Source organism: Heliconius melpomene, chromosome 18 (genome assembly GCF_056956725.1).
Source record: "Heliconius melpomene rosina isolate 202511_hmr_F chromosome 18, ASM5695672v1, whole genome shotgun sequence".
Taxonomy (NCBI): Eukaryota; Metazoa; Arthropoda; class Insecta; order Lepidoptera; family Nymphalidae; genus Heliconius; species Heliconius melpomene.
Window position 1 is genome coordinate 14,296,140 of NC_140406.1, and position 21,142 is coordinate 14,317,281.

At 32.5% G+C, this 21,142-nt stretch overlaps 2 protein-coding genes across 4 annotated transcripts in view; one reads left to right on the plus strand and one right to left on the minus strand.

Moving 5' to 3' along the window:
- The window catches only part of Cirl (Calcium-independent receptor for alpha-latrotoxin), a 265,280-nt gene extending 248,939 nt beyond the window's left edge, over positions 1-16,341 (plus strand). Inside the window, exons 3-24 of one of the 3 annotated variants that reach the window (XM_085202511.1) lie at positions 499-688; positions 3,412-3,518; positions 3,691-3,899; positions 4,591-4,738; positions 4,949-5,083; positions 5,490-5,631; positions 5,953-6,113; positions 6,220-6,327; positions 6,661-6,791; positions 7,040-7,199; positions 7,470-7,637; positions 7,920-8,042; positions 8,139-8,317; positions 8,777-8,904; positions 9,163-9,388; positions 9,636-9,801; positions 9,972-10,186; positions 10,493-10,590; positions 10,921-11,089; positions 11,313-11,492; positions 12,087-12,438; positions 14,236-16,341. In XM_085202511.1, coding sequence (XP_085058637.1) covers positions 499-688; positions 3,412-3,518; positions 3,691-3,899; positions 4,591-4,738; positions 4,949-5,083; positions 5,490-5,631; positions 5,953-6,113; positions 6,220-6,327; positions 6,661-6,791; positions 7,040-7,199; positions 7,470-7,637; positions 7,920-8,042; positions 8,139-8,317; positions 8,777-8,904; positions 9,163-9,388; positions 9,636-9,801; positions 9,972-10,186; positions 10,493-10,590; positions 10,921-11,089; positions 11,313-11,492; positions 12,087-12,438; positions 14,236-14,249 — 3,509 coding nt within the window. In that variant the 3' untranslated portion in view covers positions 14,250-16,341. Of the gene's footprint in view, positions 1-498; positions 689-3,411; positions 3,519-3,690; positions 3,900-4,590; positions 4,739-4,948; positions 5,084-5,489; positions 5,632-5,952; positions 6,114-6,219; positions 6,328-6,660; positions 6,792-7,039; positions 7,200-7,469; positions 7,638-7,919; positions 8,043-8,138; positions 8,318-8,776; positions 8,905-9,162; positions 9,389-9,635; positions 9,802-9,971; positions 10,187-10,492; positions 10,591-10,920; positions 11,090-11,312; positions 11,493-12,086; positions 12,439-12,961; positions 13,235-14,235 lie in introns of all 3 variants that reach the window. The other 2 variants (XM_085202509.1, XM_085202510.1) reach the window with 2 other exon arrangements.
- Positions 16,342-16,683: 342 nt separating this feature from the next.
- LOC146529666 (growth/differentiation factor 8-like) lies at positions 16,684-21,142 on the minus strand. The gene is made up of 4 exons (XM_085201962.1): positions 21,123-21,142; positions 20,742-20,779; positions 19,931-20,346; positions 16,684-18,406 (listed from the first exon to the last, which is right to left on the minus strand). Exons 1-4 carry the CDS (start codon positions 21,140-21,142, stop codon positions 18,023-18,025), a joined length of 858 nt encoding a protein of 285 aa, XP_085058088.1. The 3' UTR covers positions 16,684-18,022.

The window sequence follows — 21,142 nt, forward strand, 5'->3', positions numbered from 1 at the left end:
GTAACGATCCGATGAACAACGTCGGATAGGTTTAATTGGATTTATTTTTGGTGGGAACCTTCCAGTGCGTTGTTTTTTAGCGATGGATAAATGGCTTGGCGCGGCATGTTTCTGGAGGGTAGTTAGGTACTAGATTATTTGCGCTGGGTCCGCTGACCGCGAAAAGTATTTATCTCACTGAACCAAGATAAACGATAATTGAATGAGCTTCGAACGAAGCCATTTTTATTTAAGGAAAAATATAAAATTATTTTAAACTTAGCAAAATTTTTTTTTACTTTTTATATAATTTCTACAACCTGTGTGTTATGTAAAATACAAAAATGAGACACAACTGAAATATACGTAAATAACTTGTTTTAAGCTGATAAATTAGAAAATTAGATAAAGATAAATTAGAAAATAATAAATTAGAAAAACCACTATTTATTCTTACAAAAATTACAACTTATCAAAAATATACATTTACTTTACTAATTCACCTATTTTCTATTCCAGAACCAAGATACGAAACAGCGTACGCGTGCGAAGGGAAGACCCTCAAGATTGGTTGCAGTGAAGGCTCAGTGATCCACCTGATAAGGGCGAACTATGGCAGATTCTCTATAACGATATGTAACGACCACGGCAATACCGACTGGAGCGTCAACTGTATGAGCACGAGGAGCTTACGGGTTTTACATAGCAGGTTAGTTAGTTTTAAATTTTCTTTAGACTTTTAGATTATCTAATTATCACCTGTTACAAAATATAATTAGAAGACCAGAACATTTAGAGGTAATGTGTGCTTGTATAGAAACAATATTTTTGAGATTTCTTTAAGATTTTGGAATGAATACAACCTAGAATAAATCATTGAAAAAAATGTATTTGAATAAGTAGCTCCCAAGGTTATTTGAGTTAAACCATATATACACTTTAGTTTTATTATATTAGTATAGATTTAAAAAAAACTATTTATATATGTACGTATGGTGTATATAAACATCTTTTATTATAATTTGTACAATGAAAATCCAATATACATTAAGTATATTTCCCATTTATCTCACGTCTCTAATCAAAATCTGATAAGTCCTTTGTTCTTTTATTGGAATGAGCTTTGTTACACACACAAAAGACAATTGTTTGCAGTTAATTAATTAATACTATTGCTAATAATGCTTTACTTTATATTTATTTCATATTGAATAAGCTTAATTCGGTTAAGTATGGAAAAAATAAATAATATCTCATATACGAGTACGTAAATGGCATTTTTTGTATTCTATAGTGTCAAGACGTTTTGGCCAAAATTAGATATAAGGAAAAGGCATTAAACAATTTAATATTATATAGACTCTATTTAATTTTATTATCTTGGATTTCTATGATGAAAAAATAAATGTAAAATTCGTTGACAGGAATATAATATATCGACATGGAATGTTAAGTGGCGAAACTCAACGCCGTACTTTGTCAACCAGTACAATGTCTTTTTTTGAAGTTCAAGCCCTAGTGGGAACCCACAACCATCGTTTTACAGCCAGGCTTTTGATGGCCTCATTATAAACATAAAAAACAAACAAAAATGTTTCAACATCGAAAAAACAACACCCCATTAACACAAGAACCGAAACAAAATAAATCGAAATATCGAATCAAAATACAAGTAGGGGAATTGCGAACGTAGCTAAAATAATTGTAACTATATCGGTATTAAATGTCTATATTGCGGTTTAATTTGTTAGGTTGGTATTATTGTGGTAATGAAATTGTACTGTAGATACGGCGTTAACCTGCACACCTGACCGCACTCGATGATTATTATTTATGTTATTATTAACGAAAATCTTAATAACTTCTGTATACCTTGTCGTTTTATAGTGTGGTTATTTAATATTTAAATTGTTGTTATAGGTTCTTATCTTACCTTATAGAAGGATAGAATAAGATATGATATAGGGGAATAGCATTTGTACTTCACATTTTACGTTACTCAGAGTTGAAAAAAAAACGATTGTGATCTACAACCATATTCAATTTCCTATTTTAATGGTGAATTTAAACTGGCCACTAGCTTATCAACGGTGATAGGAACGAGGACATATTCCTCTACAATCCTCCAAGAGCTTGATCTTCTACTCTTCACACCCAATCGCTTCTAACTATGGATGTCATTAAATGTAACTTGAATTGAAAGAATACTTGTGCCAAGTTATAAGATTATATTTACAAACGATATTTTGTTTGAACTTCTTCAGTAAGGTGATAATGAAGACAAACAAATATAATTCGACAAGAGAACTCTCCTTGAAATTTTAACAAATAATTGATGTATTTTATAATATTTATATATATTTATAATAATTCATTAAACGACTGTCCGTGTAGCGTCGTCATGTATTATGTAATAACATAATCACTCTGTACCGTAATTGCTAATATTACGTTATAATCATTTGTCCGAAATCCGAAAATTTGATAGCGTTTGCAATGAAATTCATAATGGTTGGCGCGACATAATTCATGTTTAATTTCACATAATACATTCAATTATTAGAACGTGGTACATTTAGTTTGCATATGTCTAAACATTGTCATGATTTGTTAGACATTTGTTGATTTTAAATATATGTACTTTTCTAAAATAGATATATTGCTCTATATATTATGTTTTAATTAAGGAAGAAATGTCACAAAAATACAAATATCTACGTTATCAGCGTTACCGTAGGAATTTCAAGAAATCCCTTCTTAGTGCTTTCCTACACTCATAAATGTTTTCAACCATTTTTAACTCGTATGTCCATGTGTCTGATATCCAGTAATTTCTGAGTAGTCGGTCTCAGTAACGGGATTACCAACATAAAAAAAAAACAAGAAATAATAAATTATATTAAAAAAAAACAACTTATAACATACAAGTCATGATGGGAACTCACAACCTTCGTCGATCCCGAAAATTAAATATTCCCCTACTCGATAGCATTACTACTAGATTGGCAATAAAGAGCCCCTCTCGTGTAAGCGACGCCTAAATTGATTGTTGATAAATGACGCGTCCAGTAATTATGCTGTACAAAGTTTATTTTTGAATTACAAAATCATTCACCTATAAAATAAACTGAAAAGCTTTCCATTTGTGTTTTGCTGATCTGTTTTTGATATTTATTCATTGGGATTGCATTCTGTGGAAGCTTTGGTCAGTTTCAATTTTAATTGACATTTCAGGCTGGATCGTTTTTAGGTACCAAACTAGTAAAATGCTCGTATTAATGTCCTGGCGTAGAACTAAGGATTTATAAGTAAATCTAGAAAACGGGGAATAATTATTATAACATAGTCCTATTATTTTCATTTCTAGGTAAATAAGAAAAGATGACAATAATATTCTTTTTACATATTTAATTATTTCATGTCTCTTTACAGATGTAGCATGCACCAGAACTGCAGTATACTAGCGAGCACGAATATGTTTGGTGACCCATGTCCGAATACACTCAAATATTTAGAAGCCCACTACCAGTGTGTGCCGGGTAAGATACTTCATCATTTATTGCTAGGTGTCAAGTCACCCAGTTATTCTGAGCGAACTAAATTTCACAATATTGTTAATTTTAAATGCTATCTTAGGTTATAACCACAGATAATAAAGCACAGAAAGTTTCTTTAGAACATATTTCAATAAAAAACACATTTCTCTTGCAGCATCTACAACCAGTACAACAACTAGGCCGTCACCGCCCTGGTTGATAACATCTCAACCGACTGTGTGGAGGTCCACAGCACCCCCAATACCCAAGAGCCCAGTGCTAACTCCTCAAGAGAAGAAGAAACCGACTGTTATCACTCCACCCACCTTCAGGCCACATATCACTCTGCCTCCGGAAGTGCAGCTTGGGAATATTGCTACTAAGGTAAAATGTCTTGTTATTTTATTACTTTAACCGTTTTAAATTATAAACACAAAGAGAGAAGCTGGTAACAAATATTTATAATACCACATATTTTCTACAGTTTATTGAGAAAAACCATCTTAAATATTGTAATTTAAAAAAAAAGAGGGAAGAAATCAACGCCTAATATTTAATCAATATTTTTTTAAAATATTTCTATTTCTAAAAACTTACATTAGAATATTTGAAGAAATTATGTAAGTCAACGTAACATGATTAATTTGACATATCGATTGAATAATAATGTGCAACGTGCATGCAGTATAGAGGCAGTATGGAGGCAGAGCCGCGAGCAATTGCTAATTATTAACAATTTGCTAGTGGTTGCGGTCGTTAATGCGATAGAATATTCAGGTGCTTCAGTGCATTCGAAGCAAACCCAATATATAATCTGCATTAATGCACCTAACATAAAAATCATTGTTTTACAGTATTATGTACTTTACAAAGAAACTTCTCCTTATATTTTCTCGTACAGTAAGATGGGCAGAGAGAAAGTAAATTCAAGACACTTAGTTGTGCATTGCATGCTTAGCACAATTCTGTATCTAGTTTTGCCAGAATTAGAACGTGAAAATAATTTACTGCCCTGTGTAGCAATCGAACCAATAATCAACGTCTTTTTACATAGAAGTTATTATTATTTTTCTAGAAAACAACGACAAAACAACCAGATTCATCATCAGAAAAGGAACCGCCTCAAAGTACTCTGGATAAAATACCGGAAGTTAAAGAAGATACACCTAAAGCTGCTGCACCGGAATCACCTAAAATTGATAAACCAAAAGAAGTTGAAAATCGTAAGTGTTTCAATAATAATCACACAAAAAAAGAATAGAAATAGAAAAATAATATTAGAGAATATTATATTAAGACTGATTTTTTTTTATTAAGATATTTATTTTATAATGTATATTATCGTATAGTTAAATATTTTGAAAATTAAATTAAATGCAATGCATATTTTATGTTTAAATATTCTAAAATATTATTTATACATTTTTCCATAGCTACGGTCACAGATGAAACTCTTCACTGGGCGTCAAGAGATGAAGATTCAGACCCTACATCACCCGTCCATCACATGCCACCTAAAGAGAATCGGCCCAATCCTGACATCATTGACGACTTCGAAAAGACTTTCTGTAAGTGTATATATTTTTCTTTTAAAAATTTCGTTTCTGGTTATAAGAACAGAAATAGTAGGTCATTGTTTCCAATAAAATTTGTCCTAAAATAATGTAAAATGTAAATTCTTAAGGCTTTAATTGCCTTTAATAATTATTTTTTTAACTTCACGCTGTATCCAGTATGTAGGTAGACAGAAGGAACCTAATCAAAACACTCCGTTTCCTTCACATTATCTGTGTTGTCTTCCAGAGCGAGAAAATGTAAATAAGTCATTCCTCCAAGTGGGAGTTGAACCCACGAAGGTCGCGTAGCGTCCGCAGTCAGGCACTGCATCACTGCGTTAGAACGGCCTTAGTAGTTCCTTAAAAAATACAAATTTTATAATACCTTAGATATAATGTTTTATGTTGTATATTTCAGCAACAATGTCAACACCTACGATGGGTAGACGAGCGTACTGTCCACAAATAAATGCGAGGGGACTTCATTGGAACTGGACATTAGCTGGCACATATGCTGTACAGCCCTGCCCTGGAGGTGCTACTGGCTTGGCACGGTGGAAGTGAGTGTTATTGACTTTATTTTTTTGAAGATTGCTTTTCTTTACAATATATCTCTATCCTTCGTTTTAAAAGATTAGATTTATTATTTGCTCATGAATTTCGTTTCGTCGAAAATCGTTTAAAGCTGCCAAATTTTATATATAAATCCAATTGGTATGTCATCTATTATACAATATCAAATAATTAATAGTTGTTAGTTGTTACTAAGTTTAATCTTATGTATTTTATTTAAAAATATACAAGTTACTAACTTTTCTTTTTGGATAGGATAATTAACTTTTTTACTAAAGAAAGATTTTTAAAATTATCTAAAATTTCAGATGCACATTAACTAACCATCACTATATCGAAGAAGAAAGGCCAAGGCGGAGAAGTTCTGGATTACAATCTGGGGAAAACTACCACGATCTCGGTCTAGATCAGCCTAATGATAGGCAGATGCAATTGATTAGAAGATTAGGATCTGAAGCTTTATTGAAAGGTATTTTAATTCATTTGTTTTATCTATAATAACAAAATAATAAAATATATCACTTCTCCCTTATGAACATAGTTACATATTTTAATCTAAAAAATATTTTTTATAGGTCGCGACGGAGATTCTCCAGAACACCTAATAGACTACCGAGGAACAGGAAATATGCCGGACGCTCAGGCCAGCCATAATATTATCTCCAATGGAGATATTATATATAGTAAGTTTTTTATTTAATAATTAGACATACACTATTTATATAAGTGAATAAGTCTTTTTTTATAGTGGGTTGCATCTTTTTGCCTTCATTTAATTCAAATTTATTTTATACATGATAGCTTCACTTCAAAAATGTAGATAATAAACAACGACACAAAAGTAAAAAATATATATATAGTTTTGGACTGTCGTCAAAATATAAACATAATTGCTATACAGCCTTTTGCGTTTGCCACTTTTGACTTTGTGACAAATATTTACCTTATATTCTAGACTGAAACTATATCTTTTAAATTGTATTATATTTAAAAATTATAATTTAAAAATGTTCCAGCTGACACAGTACCTGAATGGCACGGAACTACTCCAGATCTCAGTGAATGTAGATCAGTTTGGTTGAACAGCCTCGAAGCGAGAGTACGGGAAGGGGAGTCTTTGTTGAGCATTAGTAATGATTTGGCTCAGGTAATTTGATGTGATTTTTACTATAAAATTTGTTTATATGTTTATATTTATAAATCCTTTATATGAAAAAGTAAAATTATTACAAATGATATTTAAATAAAATTACCATAATAAGTATTCTCCAGTGGATACTTTGTTAAAAAATATTTACAGGCCTAACTATTCAATTACAGCACTTTAATAAAAAACAAAATTCAAAAGAACATTAAATTAGCTTTATCTATACTAATAATCAATTTATTTTTAAGGTAACATCCTCGAATACCCTTTACGGAGGCGATATGATGACCACAACCAACATAATGAAGAAGCTTGCTCAAAGAATGTCACAAAATCTACAAACGTTTACGGATCCGAGTCAGAAGGAAGCGATTGTAACGGATATGTTGTTTGGAGTTATTAAGACTGGTAAGATTTAGTTATTTTCCTTCTTTTTATTAACAAATATTATTTTGATTATAACTTAAAATTAGATTTTAACTTAGATTGTAAGCAAGGTTTAAGGAAGAGTGACAATTATATAATTTGTTTGGTTCAATGCGCCAATCTCAGAAACCACTGGTTGCAAAGGTATTATTGTGTTGGATAGTCCATTTATTGAGGAAGTCTCGAGAATATGCGAGAAAAAGCATGAAGTTTTTTTATTTTCTATGAATTATCTTCCATTAACCTTTCTAGGCTCGAATCTTCTAGAAGAAAGCCAAAGGGCGTGCTGGTCAGATCTAAGTGCAGATGCACAAAACAGAGTTGCCAGTGCTTTATTAACACAGTTGGAAGAAAACGCATTTTTACTAGCCGACGCTATTACTACTGAAAAAACTATTTTACAAACCGTTAAAAATATATGTAAGTACATATTTTCTTATATATCTAGTATAAATTGTCGTTTTTAATAATAAATAATGGACAAAAAAGATATTTAAATATTTACTTTTTTTGTGAAAATGTTTAAAAAATATGTTTTTTGCAGTTAATATTTTAGTAAAGTATAGAATAACACTTATATAATGTAAAAAATATGAGAATGTAAACATTCAAACATAATTTTAACAAATACTAATAAATCAAAAATTTTGCAACCATACCCAGACGAAGGTTACCCATAGTAATTTTAAATATCTATTTTAGGTTTATCAGTACGAGTTCTAGAAGTAAAGAATGTAGAAGATGAAACATTCCCGTCTCTAATAGCGCAGGAACAGTGGAAAGCTTCTGAAGACACTATCACTATACCCAAAGCTGCTTTGATAGGTAACTTTATAATAAAAGCTCCAATTTCAATTAAGCTTTTTATAAAAAAGTTAAAGTAGCGGAATTTCAAGTTGTGCTTTTTGAACTTACTTTCAGAAAACCACCAAATAGACCTTGTGAGGATAGTGTTCTTCGCCTTTGATGGTTTAGAACAGATTTTGCCCCCCACTTTTGGTAAAAATCCAGAATTCGCTGCTTATTCCACTGACGGATCTTCTACCAGCCTTAATTCTGAACGAGAAAAGAAGAATATTACAAGAGTTTTAAACTCTAAGGTAAATAATAGAGACATATAAACACTTACACGTAACGAGATTTGAACATGTGCATCTTAGAAACCATTCAAACGCTTCTGTTACTACAATTCTTATATGCTTGTTACAAATTATTTTTATTTTTAACATCTTTTTTCTTATGGAAAAAAAATTATATAGACTTTATAATGAGAAAGCAAAATTTGAGATTAATTATTTTTAATCATACTGTAATCTAGTTGTGGATTCCGTTATTACTTTCCTTATTAATTAATTTCCTTTAAAACAATATATTAACTCTGTCTTTATTAATTACATTAAATAATCAAAAGTGCGGCGTTGCAGCGGGAAGAGAGAGTTTTAACACTAGCTTCCCTCTGTCTACACATATATATAATACAATGTGAAGATAAAAAAAAGAAAAGTATAATAGTCATCCTCTTGAAGTAAAATTATTATTAAGAATTTATCAACTTATAGGTGATATCAGCGAGCTTAGGCAACGGGCGGCACATACAGCTGTCACAAATGGTACGATTAACTATGAAACATTTGAAGACTGAAAACTTAACTAACCCAGCTTGTGTGTTCTGGGATTATACGTTACAGTAAGTAATTTATATTTTTATTTACATTTTTTTTAAATTAAATATATTATTTTATTTGTTAATATATACGGTATATTGATAACATTTTACTTTGATGTGGCTTCAAATAAAAATAGTGTAATATTTTTTCAAAGACGTTTTCCAATATAATATAGTTGCACTTTGTATGGCCGCAAGTTCATCAGTTTCAACTGGCAAAGCCACGGATGGATTGCTAGTCTTACATAAAATTAACCAACAAAAATCTATTATTTTCAGTGGCTGGTCATCAGAAGGCTGTCAAGTAGAATGGTCGAACAGAACCCACACAGGCTGTGCATGTTCACATTTAACTAATTTCGCAATATTAATGGACGTGCATGGAGTCCCTCTGAGTTCCACACACGAGATGGCATTGAGACTAATTACTTCGATTGGTTGTAGCATATCTATCGTGGCTTTAGTCATTGCCATATTTGTGTTCCAGTTTGTTAGGAATATGAAGGTGAGTTTGTATTGATTTTTTTTATTTCAATAAAGATTAATAGGGATGATATGACTAAGAATAAATGTAAAGGTATTTCATATAAACATTTTTCGCAGTCTTTGTATCCCGCATATCTGTTTCGAAATGTTGGTATTCGTGTAATTCAAAGTAATATTAAAATGCTTCTAAAGTATGAACTAATTTAATTATTTATTTACATCTAATTTGTTTCAAAGTTTTAAAATATTGATATTACTTGTTCCAGTCTGATCGAGTCTTCATACACAAAAACCTGTGCTTCTGTCTCTTAATTGCTGAAATAGTGTTCATGTGTGGCATAGATAAGACGCAGAACAGTACAATGTGTGGAGTCATAGCTGGATTACTGCATTATTTCTTTTTGGCAGCTTTTGCTTGGATGTTCTTAGAAGGTAAAGTTTCTTAATATTATGTAAACTCTTCCATTGATAACTCTATTTATTTATTCATTTATAACATTAAGCAAAGCCCTGCAATGTGCAAGATATAGATGTGAAGCTAAAAACCAATCTATAATACTCACTTTTTAATTTAGCCTCATTTTTTATTCCAAATTTTCCAGGTTTCCATCTATACGCGATGCTAGTAGAAGTATTTGAACCTGAACGCCCCCGGGCTCGCTGGTACTGTGCCGGCGCGTACATTACCCCTCTACTCGTGGTATCCATATCAGCTGCGATATACCCTCGAGGCTACGGCACTGATAACCACTGCTGGCTGTCAACTGATAACATGATGATAATGAGCTTTGTGGGACCTGCTGCTATCGTTGTTGCTGTAAGTTGCTTTTGTAGAGACAACTGTTTATTTTTGATGCGGCGTTAAGTTCAACCTTTCAACATGCAATGTCTAAATTAATTTGTTGGAGAGAGGGAACCTACTCTGCTATGAGCGAGATACAGAGTGACTATGAGAAAAAAACGGGGATAGTTGTGGATTTTAAAATAAGTCTCTTTAATTTTTCTTAACCAGGCGCTGTCGGCATATAAACCGAAATTAAAGAGCGAATTAATTCTAAGCTATCTGTCCTGAAAAATAGTAATGAACAACACAGTAAATCTAATTTTCTATTTACATTTTCAGGCTAACTGGTTCTGCTTAGGTTTAGTCGGTTACATGATGTGTCACCATTCAACAGTGTCTATTAAAGCGAAGGACAACACAAAGATATATAAAATAAGGTAAATATTACTTTTTAAAATTTAGGCATTATTAATACAAATGTTGTTGCATAGAAATTTAGTAAGAATTTTTCAAAAGGATTTCAAATCTGTTGCTTTTTCTGTATGTTATCACTGTTTTTATTAAATATGTAAACTATTTTTAACCGACTTCTTTTTCCGTCCTATATTCGTAACTATATGTTTTATATTTGTCCGTTCATTTCCCCGTCACTTTTCAACCTTAGACCAATTTTGACCTTAGACTTAATACTATGTCAAATTTGAATGAAAATCATATTTACATTACTTTTTATCAGAAATTTTAAAATTGTATATTTATATTTCCAGGGTGTGGCTCTACAGTTCAATGGTCCTTGCGGTCATTTTGGGCCTAACTTGGACGTTTGGACTACTTTATATCAACGAACAAACAGTCATCTTCGCATATGTATTCACTATACTGAATTCGTTGCAAGGACTCTTCATATTCATCTTTTATTGCCTGCAGAATGAAATTGTAAGTTAAATTTGTATTTTATTATTTAATGAAATATTTTCATTACCACAGTCGGGTGTAAATACGCCAAATATTTATATTAGGTTGAAAAGTTGTTTTTGTTTTGCAAAAATTCGAAACATTCATTTTTAATCTAGTCTTAAAATAATCTTCGTACATACAATCTTAACAAAACTTAACTTAAAATTAACATTTTTTATATCTCCACATATAAAATCCACAGTTCCAAAAAGAGTTCGTCCGTATATGCCGTCGATACTCCTGGCTAAGTTGCTGTCTCAAGATCACCGGCAACACCACCTCGAGCACGCACGTGGACACCCGCCAGGGCTCCGTCAAGAGTCGAAGATATAATCAAAATACTGCTGACAACGAGGATGTTGTTGATCCGCGTGATGTTACCGTAAGTATAATTTTAAAAATATATATGTATATACAGAATCGAGCATCGATTATCCGAACTCTGGGTAGATAACTTGGACAGTTTTGAAGCGCGGGTTCGAATCCCGTCTAAATTTTCTGTGTTTTAACTTTTATATTTCTATTTATTGCCCTTTCCTTGAATATATATTTATTTATGTATATTTTCATACTTTTACAAATGGTATGTAATGTGTTTTTAGGACATAACAATAAGTTAAAGTGATAAGTTTTAAAATGTTAAGTTTTTCATTATTCAGGTCTAACTATGAGCATGGTTAGGGTTAGATTTTAAATGAAATTTTAAGTTTCAATCATATGTGTAGGGAAACATGGTAAAAATATTATATACTGTCCTGTGTGGGAATGATCGGAGATATGTATATGTTTAGTGTTTAATTATTGTGCTCAAGGATTTTAAAATAAAAAGTTTATATTTTACATATATATATACTTACTTATAGTTTCATAAAAAGTTTATATTATACACGGTGGAAGGTTTTACATGGTTTTAACTTACATACACAATATATATTATTATTAAGGACCAAATTAAAAGTTATTAAATTCTAAACAGAACTCTGCGAGTACGTCCGTGTCAGCGTCAACAACAAACAACCTCGTGATCAACACTCTTAACGTTGTGGTTAACAACAACAATCATAATAACAACAATGTTATCAACAACGCCTCAGTAGCGTCCTTCGCGGCAGCCGCCGCCGCTCATAACTACCATCCTCACAGAAATCGTAGAAATTCCCAAGACAATCAAAATTTTGGACCTAATTTTGGTCCCACTCTCAATGCTACTTCTAATTTCTCCCATAATATCCCGGAAAGGGAATCCGCTCCGATGTCTCATTTAAGAAATCCAATTAACTCAGGAAGTGGCCGATACCCGCCAGGATATCGGCAGAATGTCCAACAAGGTTCGTACGCATATATAGAGATAGGATTATCAAAATTACCCAAATTATAAAAAATAAATATATACCACCAAAACACTCTGGCTTCAGTGACTAAAAGACAGCTCAGTTTTTTTTCTTAAGTGTTAAACTAACCTTGTGTAACGATCATGTGTACGTAAAAACGGTAAGTTTTATTTTTTTTCTTTCTAAGTAACTAACTAACGCTTCACAGATAACTAACAATTAATTTAGTAATGGTGGTAGTGCATCTAATGGGTCATTATCGATACCAAATCCTATCTCTATATAATGCGTATGACTCTCGTAGCTCTTTCAGAATTCAATAACTTTACGGTCGTATCATATTATATTATGTGTACGTAGACTATTTATATTTGCGTCAAATCAAAATGTTGTATGTTAAAAATACTTTATATATTATTTTATTATTAATTTGAAAGCTCTTCCACTAAAGATGAAGTAATCATACATACAACTTTTTGATACAGACATTATATATATACATTTATATTATATACAACAGAGTTACAACTTACAACCGGAAGCGTCAAGATGGATACGTCCCACCGCCCCCATATACGTACCAAACGAAGAAATGCGAAATCCCCCACAAATACCACACAGTAGCTCCCATTCACAAAGCATTGCGTCAATGCATAGCTACAGAAATACGAATAATATAGAAGTTCCCAGCGATTACCAGAACCTTCGATCTCGGTCGCCATCTTGCTATTCAAACAAAATGGCGGCCTCAATTGGCGGGAACGAGTGGACTGTGAACACGAATGTATGGAAGGTGAGGGGAGGGCTTTGGGGGGCTTTGGTAAGATCTCGCCACCGGAAGAATTTATGTCGTATTTCTTTGTTTTTTTGTTTGGTTTTAATTATTCTTTGATGGTCAATCAGTGGGTGTTTTAGGAAAAATTGATAAGATCGTTTCGCTTCATTTGTTTCATTTTATGTTGTGTACGACAATTCGTTGTAAAACTCTTATCTTCTTAGGAATTAGCTGCAATTGAAATAAACGTTCTCACAAATATAATAAATTCTGATTAATAATCAAGAAACTATAATAATGAAAACACACAACATATTATTTTTAATATTGTTTTATTATGTATTATTCTTATTTATATTTAAAATCTTTCAGGTGATGGTTTTAGAGATCTTACTTAAGCGTAGCCTAACTGCATGACCTAACATTGCATGAACCACGCACATGTAGCCCATCCCACCTCCTTCTAATTTTAATTACATCGCAGACACTTTCCTCATCCGTCAAATCGATCAAAAATAAAAAATAACAAACTTCTTATAGTATGAAGTTATTTGTTTATTTGTAGAAATTTGATAAACCATATCTCTTTAAATCCAGCAATGTTTTAGTAGTAGATTACTACTTTACCTTATTCGTTATTCGTTAATCATTAGGATGTTTCTCATAAGTGATAAAAACTTGTTATATATTTTTGTGCTCTTTTATATTTATCTGTCTCGTTTTGTTGTTAGAGAAAACTTCATGTGTCACTTTGTAATCGATCTGACGGAAAATAGAAGTAATCAGTGTTCTCTTCTTCTTTTTAAAATAGCACAAGCTAATTATCACACAATATGAAAATGTTAAAAAGTTAATAAGCTCTCCTTAGAACTGTATTAGGATTAATTTAAAAACTTGAGCTGTCTTTAATTGTTTTACAGTAAATTATCATTGCTTAAATCATTGTGTGAAATAATTATTTACTTATAACAACATGTAACTTATAAACAATTTACTATATATATCATGTTTTTTTACAGAACACTTCTTCTAAGCATCATCCGGTGAACTCCTCGACTCTACCTCATCACGACACGCTTTCTCGTCAGCTGGCACAACAAAGCCACATTCATAGTCCATACCCGGACTGTGATGGCCAAATAGCTCCCGGATCCCCTCGGCACGTGATTAAGGATGAGGAAAGTCCACTCCATCATCAAGGATACCAAACGACCAGGAGCTACAACCACGACTTCAGGAATCCCCACGTCTTCATGTCTCAGCATTCGCCCGGAAGTCAGGAGATGATTTTCCGAAAACACTACAAAGACGACAACCGACGAAAACATCATCACCACCACGGCAGCCAAAATATGAATCACACGTACTCTGAAATAGCTTCACAGCAAGGAAGGATATATAGACGGGGTTCAGAAGAATTTCGAGTAATACAAGACGACCCAGTGTATGAAGAGATCGAAAGAAACGAGACGCTTATGTCGGATATGTCCGATGATAATTCCGGACCGGATAACTGCCGGCAGAACCCTGGACTTCATGGATCGTCCGGTTCCAAGTTCTTCGGAGACCATCGACCACTAATCTCCTATAGCCCTGGAGACAGGCACCATCACGAGGAACATTACGGGAAATACGGCAAATGGGATGCACTAGATCGATCATACGATCCAAGATATGAGAGTGGTAGATTGATGCACCCCTACCACCAACCAGAGAGCAATATGAGGGCGTTGGCGGCCGTCCTCAATGGAGAGAATAATGTTGTATGTCATTTAGAACCACACGCGCCATACGATTCCTACCAGCCACAGACTAACCCGAGAACTGTTTCTCAGCCGAGTTTCTAAACAGAGAACTGTTTTTCAGCCGCATTTTAAACAAAGAAGTATCTCAGCTGATCTTCTAAACAGATAACTGTTTCTCATTCGAGCAGAGTACTGTCCCTCAACCAGGCTTCTAAAAGTGCTATACACTCGGCCCCGTGATTGTGTACAGATAGCGAAATGACTATAAACGTAGCATAGTTTAGTGTCACTGACCGGTGATAGCGTTTATGTAGAACCTTGCCATAATGTGGACGTTATATATTTATAGATTAGATTGTAAACGTATCTTTAAATCACTTTTTCCACTGTGATCCTATTTAAATAACGGCTCAAAGTTTCAGTCGCGTGAGCGCCGGCCTTGTACATACTTAGCGTTAGACACTCGTGTAACCTCCTGTGTGACCTTACTACTCTATCGGATCATGGCATTCATGTGCGTTTCCTTTGGTTTTGTTAATATTTTAAGTTTGAAAACTGTGATGTTTTGTGTAAGGTTAAGTTTTCAACGAAAACACTGCCATACGGATTTTTTTGTTTTAGTTTTTTAACGCTTGACGCTCTATAGAAATTTTAATAATCCATCCAACTTATTATAGACTGACACCACTCGATGTTGTGCACTCTCTTGTAAATTAGGAATTAGGTGAATACAGTAAGGTTGACGAATCGTGGTTGCCCTGAAGTTAGGTTTTCTATACTTTAGCGCATTGTTCACTCGTTAAGAAAATAATGGAAAATGTGAAAATCAAATGTGGGCAACTATCTGCTGCCAACTTCAACATCCACGACTCACCGACCGTACTGCACGTATATGAGTCGATCGTGTCTTTAAATGCCATGACCTTTTGTACAACAATAACATAAGGAATTGTTTCTTACCTATATACAGGTGCAACGTTGTTTTCTTGTATATTTTGAATCGATTAAGCAATACTTAGACTGAAGTATTTAATAAACTGTTGGCTTTTTTCAAACACAATAATTTATATTTTAAACGCCAACATTTATGAAATACTTTTTTAGAGGAAATTAATTTTAAAAAAATATATACATATATAATGTGGGGGGGCTTATTTTTTGTAATTGGGTATACTAGTCCGACTATTTCTCCCACTTTCGTAACTAATTGTATGTACATGTACATGTATGTGTGTTTCTGTTATATATTATTATTTTTTTGTTTTAATTGTATTTTAATAACGTTGATATTAATGTAAAGTAGAACGAACAGAATGTGTAAATAATTTAAAGTTTATATAAATAAAGAGCGGCTGTTCTGAAAGGATGACCGCGGATGGACTTGTGTCTTTTATTATATCACACCCGTAGTTTGTTTTCTTTATCGTAAATTGTGATTTTTTTTGTCTGTCTGTTACATCGTAGCACCCAAAGGGATGAACCGTTTGTGATCTAGATTTTTTTTGAGATATGTTTTATTCAAAAGTGTTCTTAATCATTATTTAAAAAACTATGAATATATTTTCTCCTAATAAGCTAGAAAATCTTCTAGTGGCCGATTCAGCCACTTATTGTTTGTGGTCGATGAAAGGATGTAAAGAAAAGGGTTTTTTATGCTTTCATTTATACTGTCGATAAAGTCATATACAATTCTGCAATTAAACGAAATAAAAATACCATAAAAAAATTATGAATTGAAAAATTTATTTCATTAATCTTATGACACAAATTTGTTAGTTAAAATTTCGACAATATCCATCGGTTACGGTAAACATAGAACAACTCACTTAACACTATAATAATGTTTGTAAAGAAACATTTCAAAACCGCTATTAAAAAAAAACACCTCAAACGCAAGGGAGATCTGTCACGAGGCACACAAACGAGGCCTCCAAATGAGATCTAATTTTGAAAATCTAAATCCGAAACTTTTCTAAAACTTATGCGAAAGCTAAAAAATCTAATAATCGAATTAATACGTTTTTTTTCAAAGGATAGGCACAGAACAAGTAATGTCCTACGTTTAAGCACCACCCGCTATAACTACAGTAGAAATAGAATTTTGCACGAGATCCAAATGATGTCAAGAATTTTTTTTCCACAAATACATTTAAAAGAACTACATCGAAATTACATAAACTACCTATCTACTTAAAATTAGAATTTCATAGAAAAACTTTTAGGCGCTAATGCCTAAACTGACCTAACTAAAATGACAGTTTTTGATGACTTGAGGATTGTTATCACAGGCACAGTACTGTTTTCAATAAATATATTTAAAAAACTGTTATTTTTTAATTATTACATAATTTGAATTTAAGTTATTGTTAATCTAACAATGCAGTTCAAAAACCTCGCGGTCCTCTAAGGTGGCTATTGTATGTATGAGCCTTGTACATTTTCTATTGTTATTTTCTTGGCAGTTCAACGCACTATTGATTAAAGGATAAGTTTTATTTGAAATCACAACAAACACTGTGCCTGTGTCACATTTTAGCTACTTACAATTGAAAATATAACTTACGTACTAAATTTTAAGAACTAATTTCGAAAATAAATGCCATTTTAGAAGTAATGTAAAGAAATTTATATAGAGATAAATATCAAATAGAAGAATGAGAGTAATGCTGTCGATGCTGATATCTAAATGTATACAAAACGCATAAATAACGCATCAATTACAAGAATACACACGATACATAAGTAGATACTATTGCTTTAGTTTAGTTTCGCGAAAATAAATGGAAGGTCTAAACTGGGATGAATCTAACGTTATGATGAAATGAAATTCGAACTAGAACTAGTGTAATAACGTCCGTAGTCACACACACACACCACAAGGGTCCGCACCGCAGTCTTCAACCGAATGTATCACAATAAGAACACTACACTTAAAGCCCCAAGAGAAGAAAGGAATCTCAGATCTTCATTTTACATAATTTTAAGTCCAAAATTTGATAGGTTAGACCATTTTTGAACCAAAAGTGTAAATTAATTTTCCAAATAATTCTTGGAGCGGTTGCTATGAACAGCCGCAGCTATCTACTACCATGCCAGGGATAGTTCCGTATATGATATTTAGATCGTGATCGAAGTATAGCATGGAGATGCTGCTCATACGTCTGGGAGCGCAGCAAGGCCCACCACTTCCTTGAGGAGCCGCCAAATGGACTAAATGAGTGTGAGGATACTTCTGCATGAAACTATACGGACACTCCCCGCTGCAGTAGTTGGCGTCGTATTGTTTCGGCGCTATGATCCAGTCCCATCCAAACTCCTCGAAATTCACGGACAACGGGTACCGACAGCATCTGACCTCTTTGGAGTTTTCAGTACAATCCATACCGATCATTCTTCTTGTTCTTTTATGTGAATTGTCCCTTAGACTTATTTCTACGTATGGCATCTGAAACGAAATGAGATCAGTTAAGAACTTGAATACAGTAAAGGCAAGTCGAAGTAATTGCTATGTAGGTCATCAATGATAATTTTTTATGTTTATAAATTTGTTACTAATTGGCAACAGTCGCATATAGTTTACGTCATCCTAAAGACTTCCTGATACGTTTTAATTTAAAGGATTATTTTAAGTTTATATACTTTTGCCAATAATATGACCAAAACTGGTTCATACTAGTAATTAATATAATGTTGACATTCTATTATGTCTTAATCATTATCCAAGGAATGCAACAGTAGGCTATTATAATAATTATTAATTAATTTTCAAGACAATTCGCCCTACTCTATTAGATAGTGCCTTGATATTAGACAAGTACTACATAGATCTGTACATTTATAAATGTATAAAACTGATAATTATGATCGAATAAGATCGAACGTATTTCCCACTACTGACTGAGTAAACAGAATCACAACAACGACAAACCATTCTTAAATGTATCAATTTATTAACATTACTGGCGTAATGAGATAAAGAAATTTATACCGATAGCTACTGTTATAAACTACTAACTTGGCAAACCAATCAAAAACGTTCCAAATATTCTTAGAAATTAATACAAGATTATGATATGTAAGACAACATTAACTGTCATCGCGATGGTTGTGGGTTCGATTTCCACTCGGTGAAATAAATTGGTTTCGTTTCACAGCTTTCTCACAGAATATCTTTCTCAACACTATGCTCTCCCTATCCAGTTATATGAGAAAAATATAAAGCCGAAAAACTATACTAAAATGAACTAAATTTGCTTAAAAACCATAAAACAAAATTTGCCAAGATATATTTTTTATCAATACTAAAGCGAAGTACGAAGATGAAGTCGATTGACCTAAATATTGACCTGGTAACGGGTCAATTCGATATATACGGGGGCAGATATTAAAAATTATGAGAGCTTAAAAAGGTAATTTATGACATTTTTATTGTCATTATCGTGTAAGCAATATTGAAATTGAAATTTACTGAGAATTGAATGTGAAATGATTCATAAATAACAGCAAACATACAACTGATGTTGAATATCTTGAAGGTACCCTTATGTGTTAGGAAAAGGAAAATCGAGAATAACTGGAGATTGTTATGGAAACTTTCCGCCAAAAACATAAGAATTTTTTTAAACGTAACTATTTATATAATTTTATTTCTTTTCGTATGCCTGGAGATTGACTAACCACCATAAAAAATCTAGACCTTTAAAAATTCATTAAAAATTATATAAAGGTCCTTCTGGCAAAAGTTCGTATGTAAAAAAGAATTATTCTTTGTAAGAATAATTCTTTGTAATTCTAAAAAGAATTATTCTTTTTCAATAACATACATATATGGAGAATGAATATAAAAATACCCACTAAAATAATTTTTAATTTCAACCTGTACTTCCTGAGATTAACGCTATTTATTAAACAAACTCTACAGGTTTATTATATTAGTAGATACATATTATTATTATGAAGATGAACTTACCAACGCGTTGTTTGATTCTGAGCTCGGGTGTGGAACCACCAAGCTAATCCTATTCTTCGAGTCTTGTACTCTCACCACAATCGCCAGGTTGTCCCTCGGCAACCTGAAGAACTCCGCTACCATATTGGTTACGTTCACTTTAACCCATTTACCAACTTTCAAATCTTTCCTAGACAACTTTACTGCGCTCTCAGCGTAAGGCACTGATGCCTTACTGCCCTGGCTGTTACGGGTCACCCTGTTTACTTGAATATTTATAGTAAAATGGTCTTCTGCTATAGTAATATTATGCTTAGGTTCTAGCTCTTGTATGTGTAGATTAAGGATGGCTTCGTCCACTTCATTTTGAAGCACTTTATTGGTGAAACGGAAGTTGATCACTTTTAGACCTTTGAAGTGATTATGTCGTCGTGTATCTGAAATTTTAAGATATATTTGTTAAATTTGTGTAAAAATTTAAATTATATTCGTTTGTATTATGTACTATTATATTTTATAGAAAAGAGCCAAGTTCGTCCTTAACTTAAATTATACAATATCAATATTGTAAAAACAAATCTTTATTCCAACACTTTTAACGCAGTTTCCTTTTTTCACAACACCACAAACTCTTTCAAAGTCCATACGATTTTCATACAAACAAATGAATGTAGTTAAAGAGCCGCCACTCTTAAACTACACGCATATTCTAGTTTCCATCACCTTTCATATTTTTGCGAATGTTACAAAAAAATTAAACTACATCTTTTTGTGCTTATAATTTTTCTATCTTATATAAATAATTTAAATTCTAAATTTAGATAACGATAACGCTTCTTGTAGTGCTGGTCCCACGAAGTTTCTACGAATCTGAAACAAAAAACATTTTTCCTTACCACACTATATTGTAATTAAATATATAAAATTGTGAAACTTATTCTACATTTTATTAAAAAGATAGATTAAAATAATTACAGAAGTAGATTAAACACAATCAAAATCTAAACACGAAAGTGTCTTACTAATATCAGCGGAATGTGCCTGCGCGTGCGCAACCCAACGTAAGTCCACATTATTTGCAAGAGATCAGCTGTCCCACAATCCTATCCTATCCTAATAATGAAACAGTTCGCTATCCGGGCAGGTGTTAAACATTTAAAAATATCGAGTTCGTTCATCTAGTATAGAATATGGAAGGCCACCACCCACTTACCTTTGCCGCAATTTACACAT

Bases quoted from the DNA above. Each gene is read 5' to 3' on its own strand.
- LOC146529666 (XM_085201962.1), bottom strand. From the start codon at position 21,142: ATGTGTAAATTGCGGCAAAG. The intron at 20,347-20,741 runs GTTATCGTTATC...TTAAAATTTCAG, and splicing joins GGACCAGCACTACAAGAAGC to ATACACGACGACATAATCAC. The intron at 18,407-19,930 runs GTAAGTTCATCT...ATTTCGTTTCAG, and splicing joins CAGAATCAAACAACGCGTTG to ATGCCATACGTAGAAATAAG.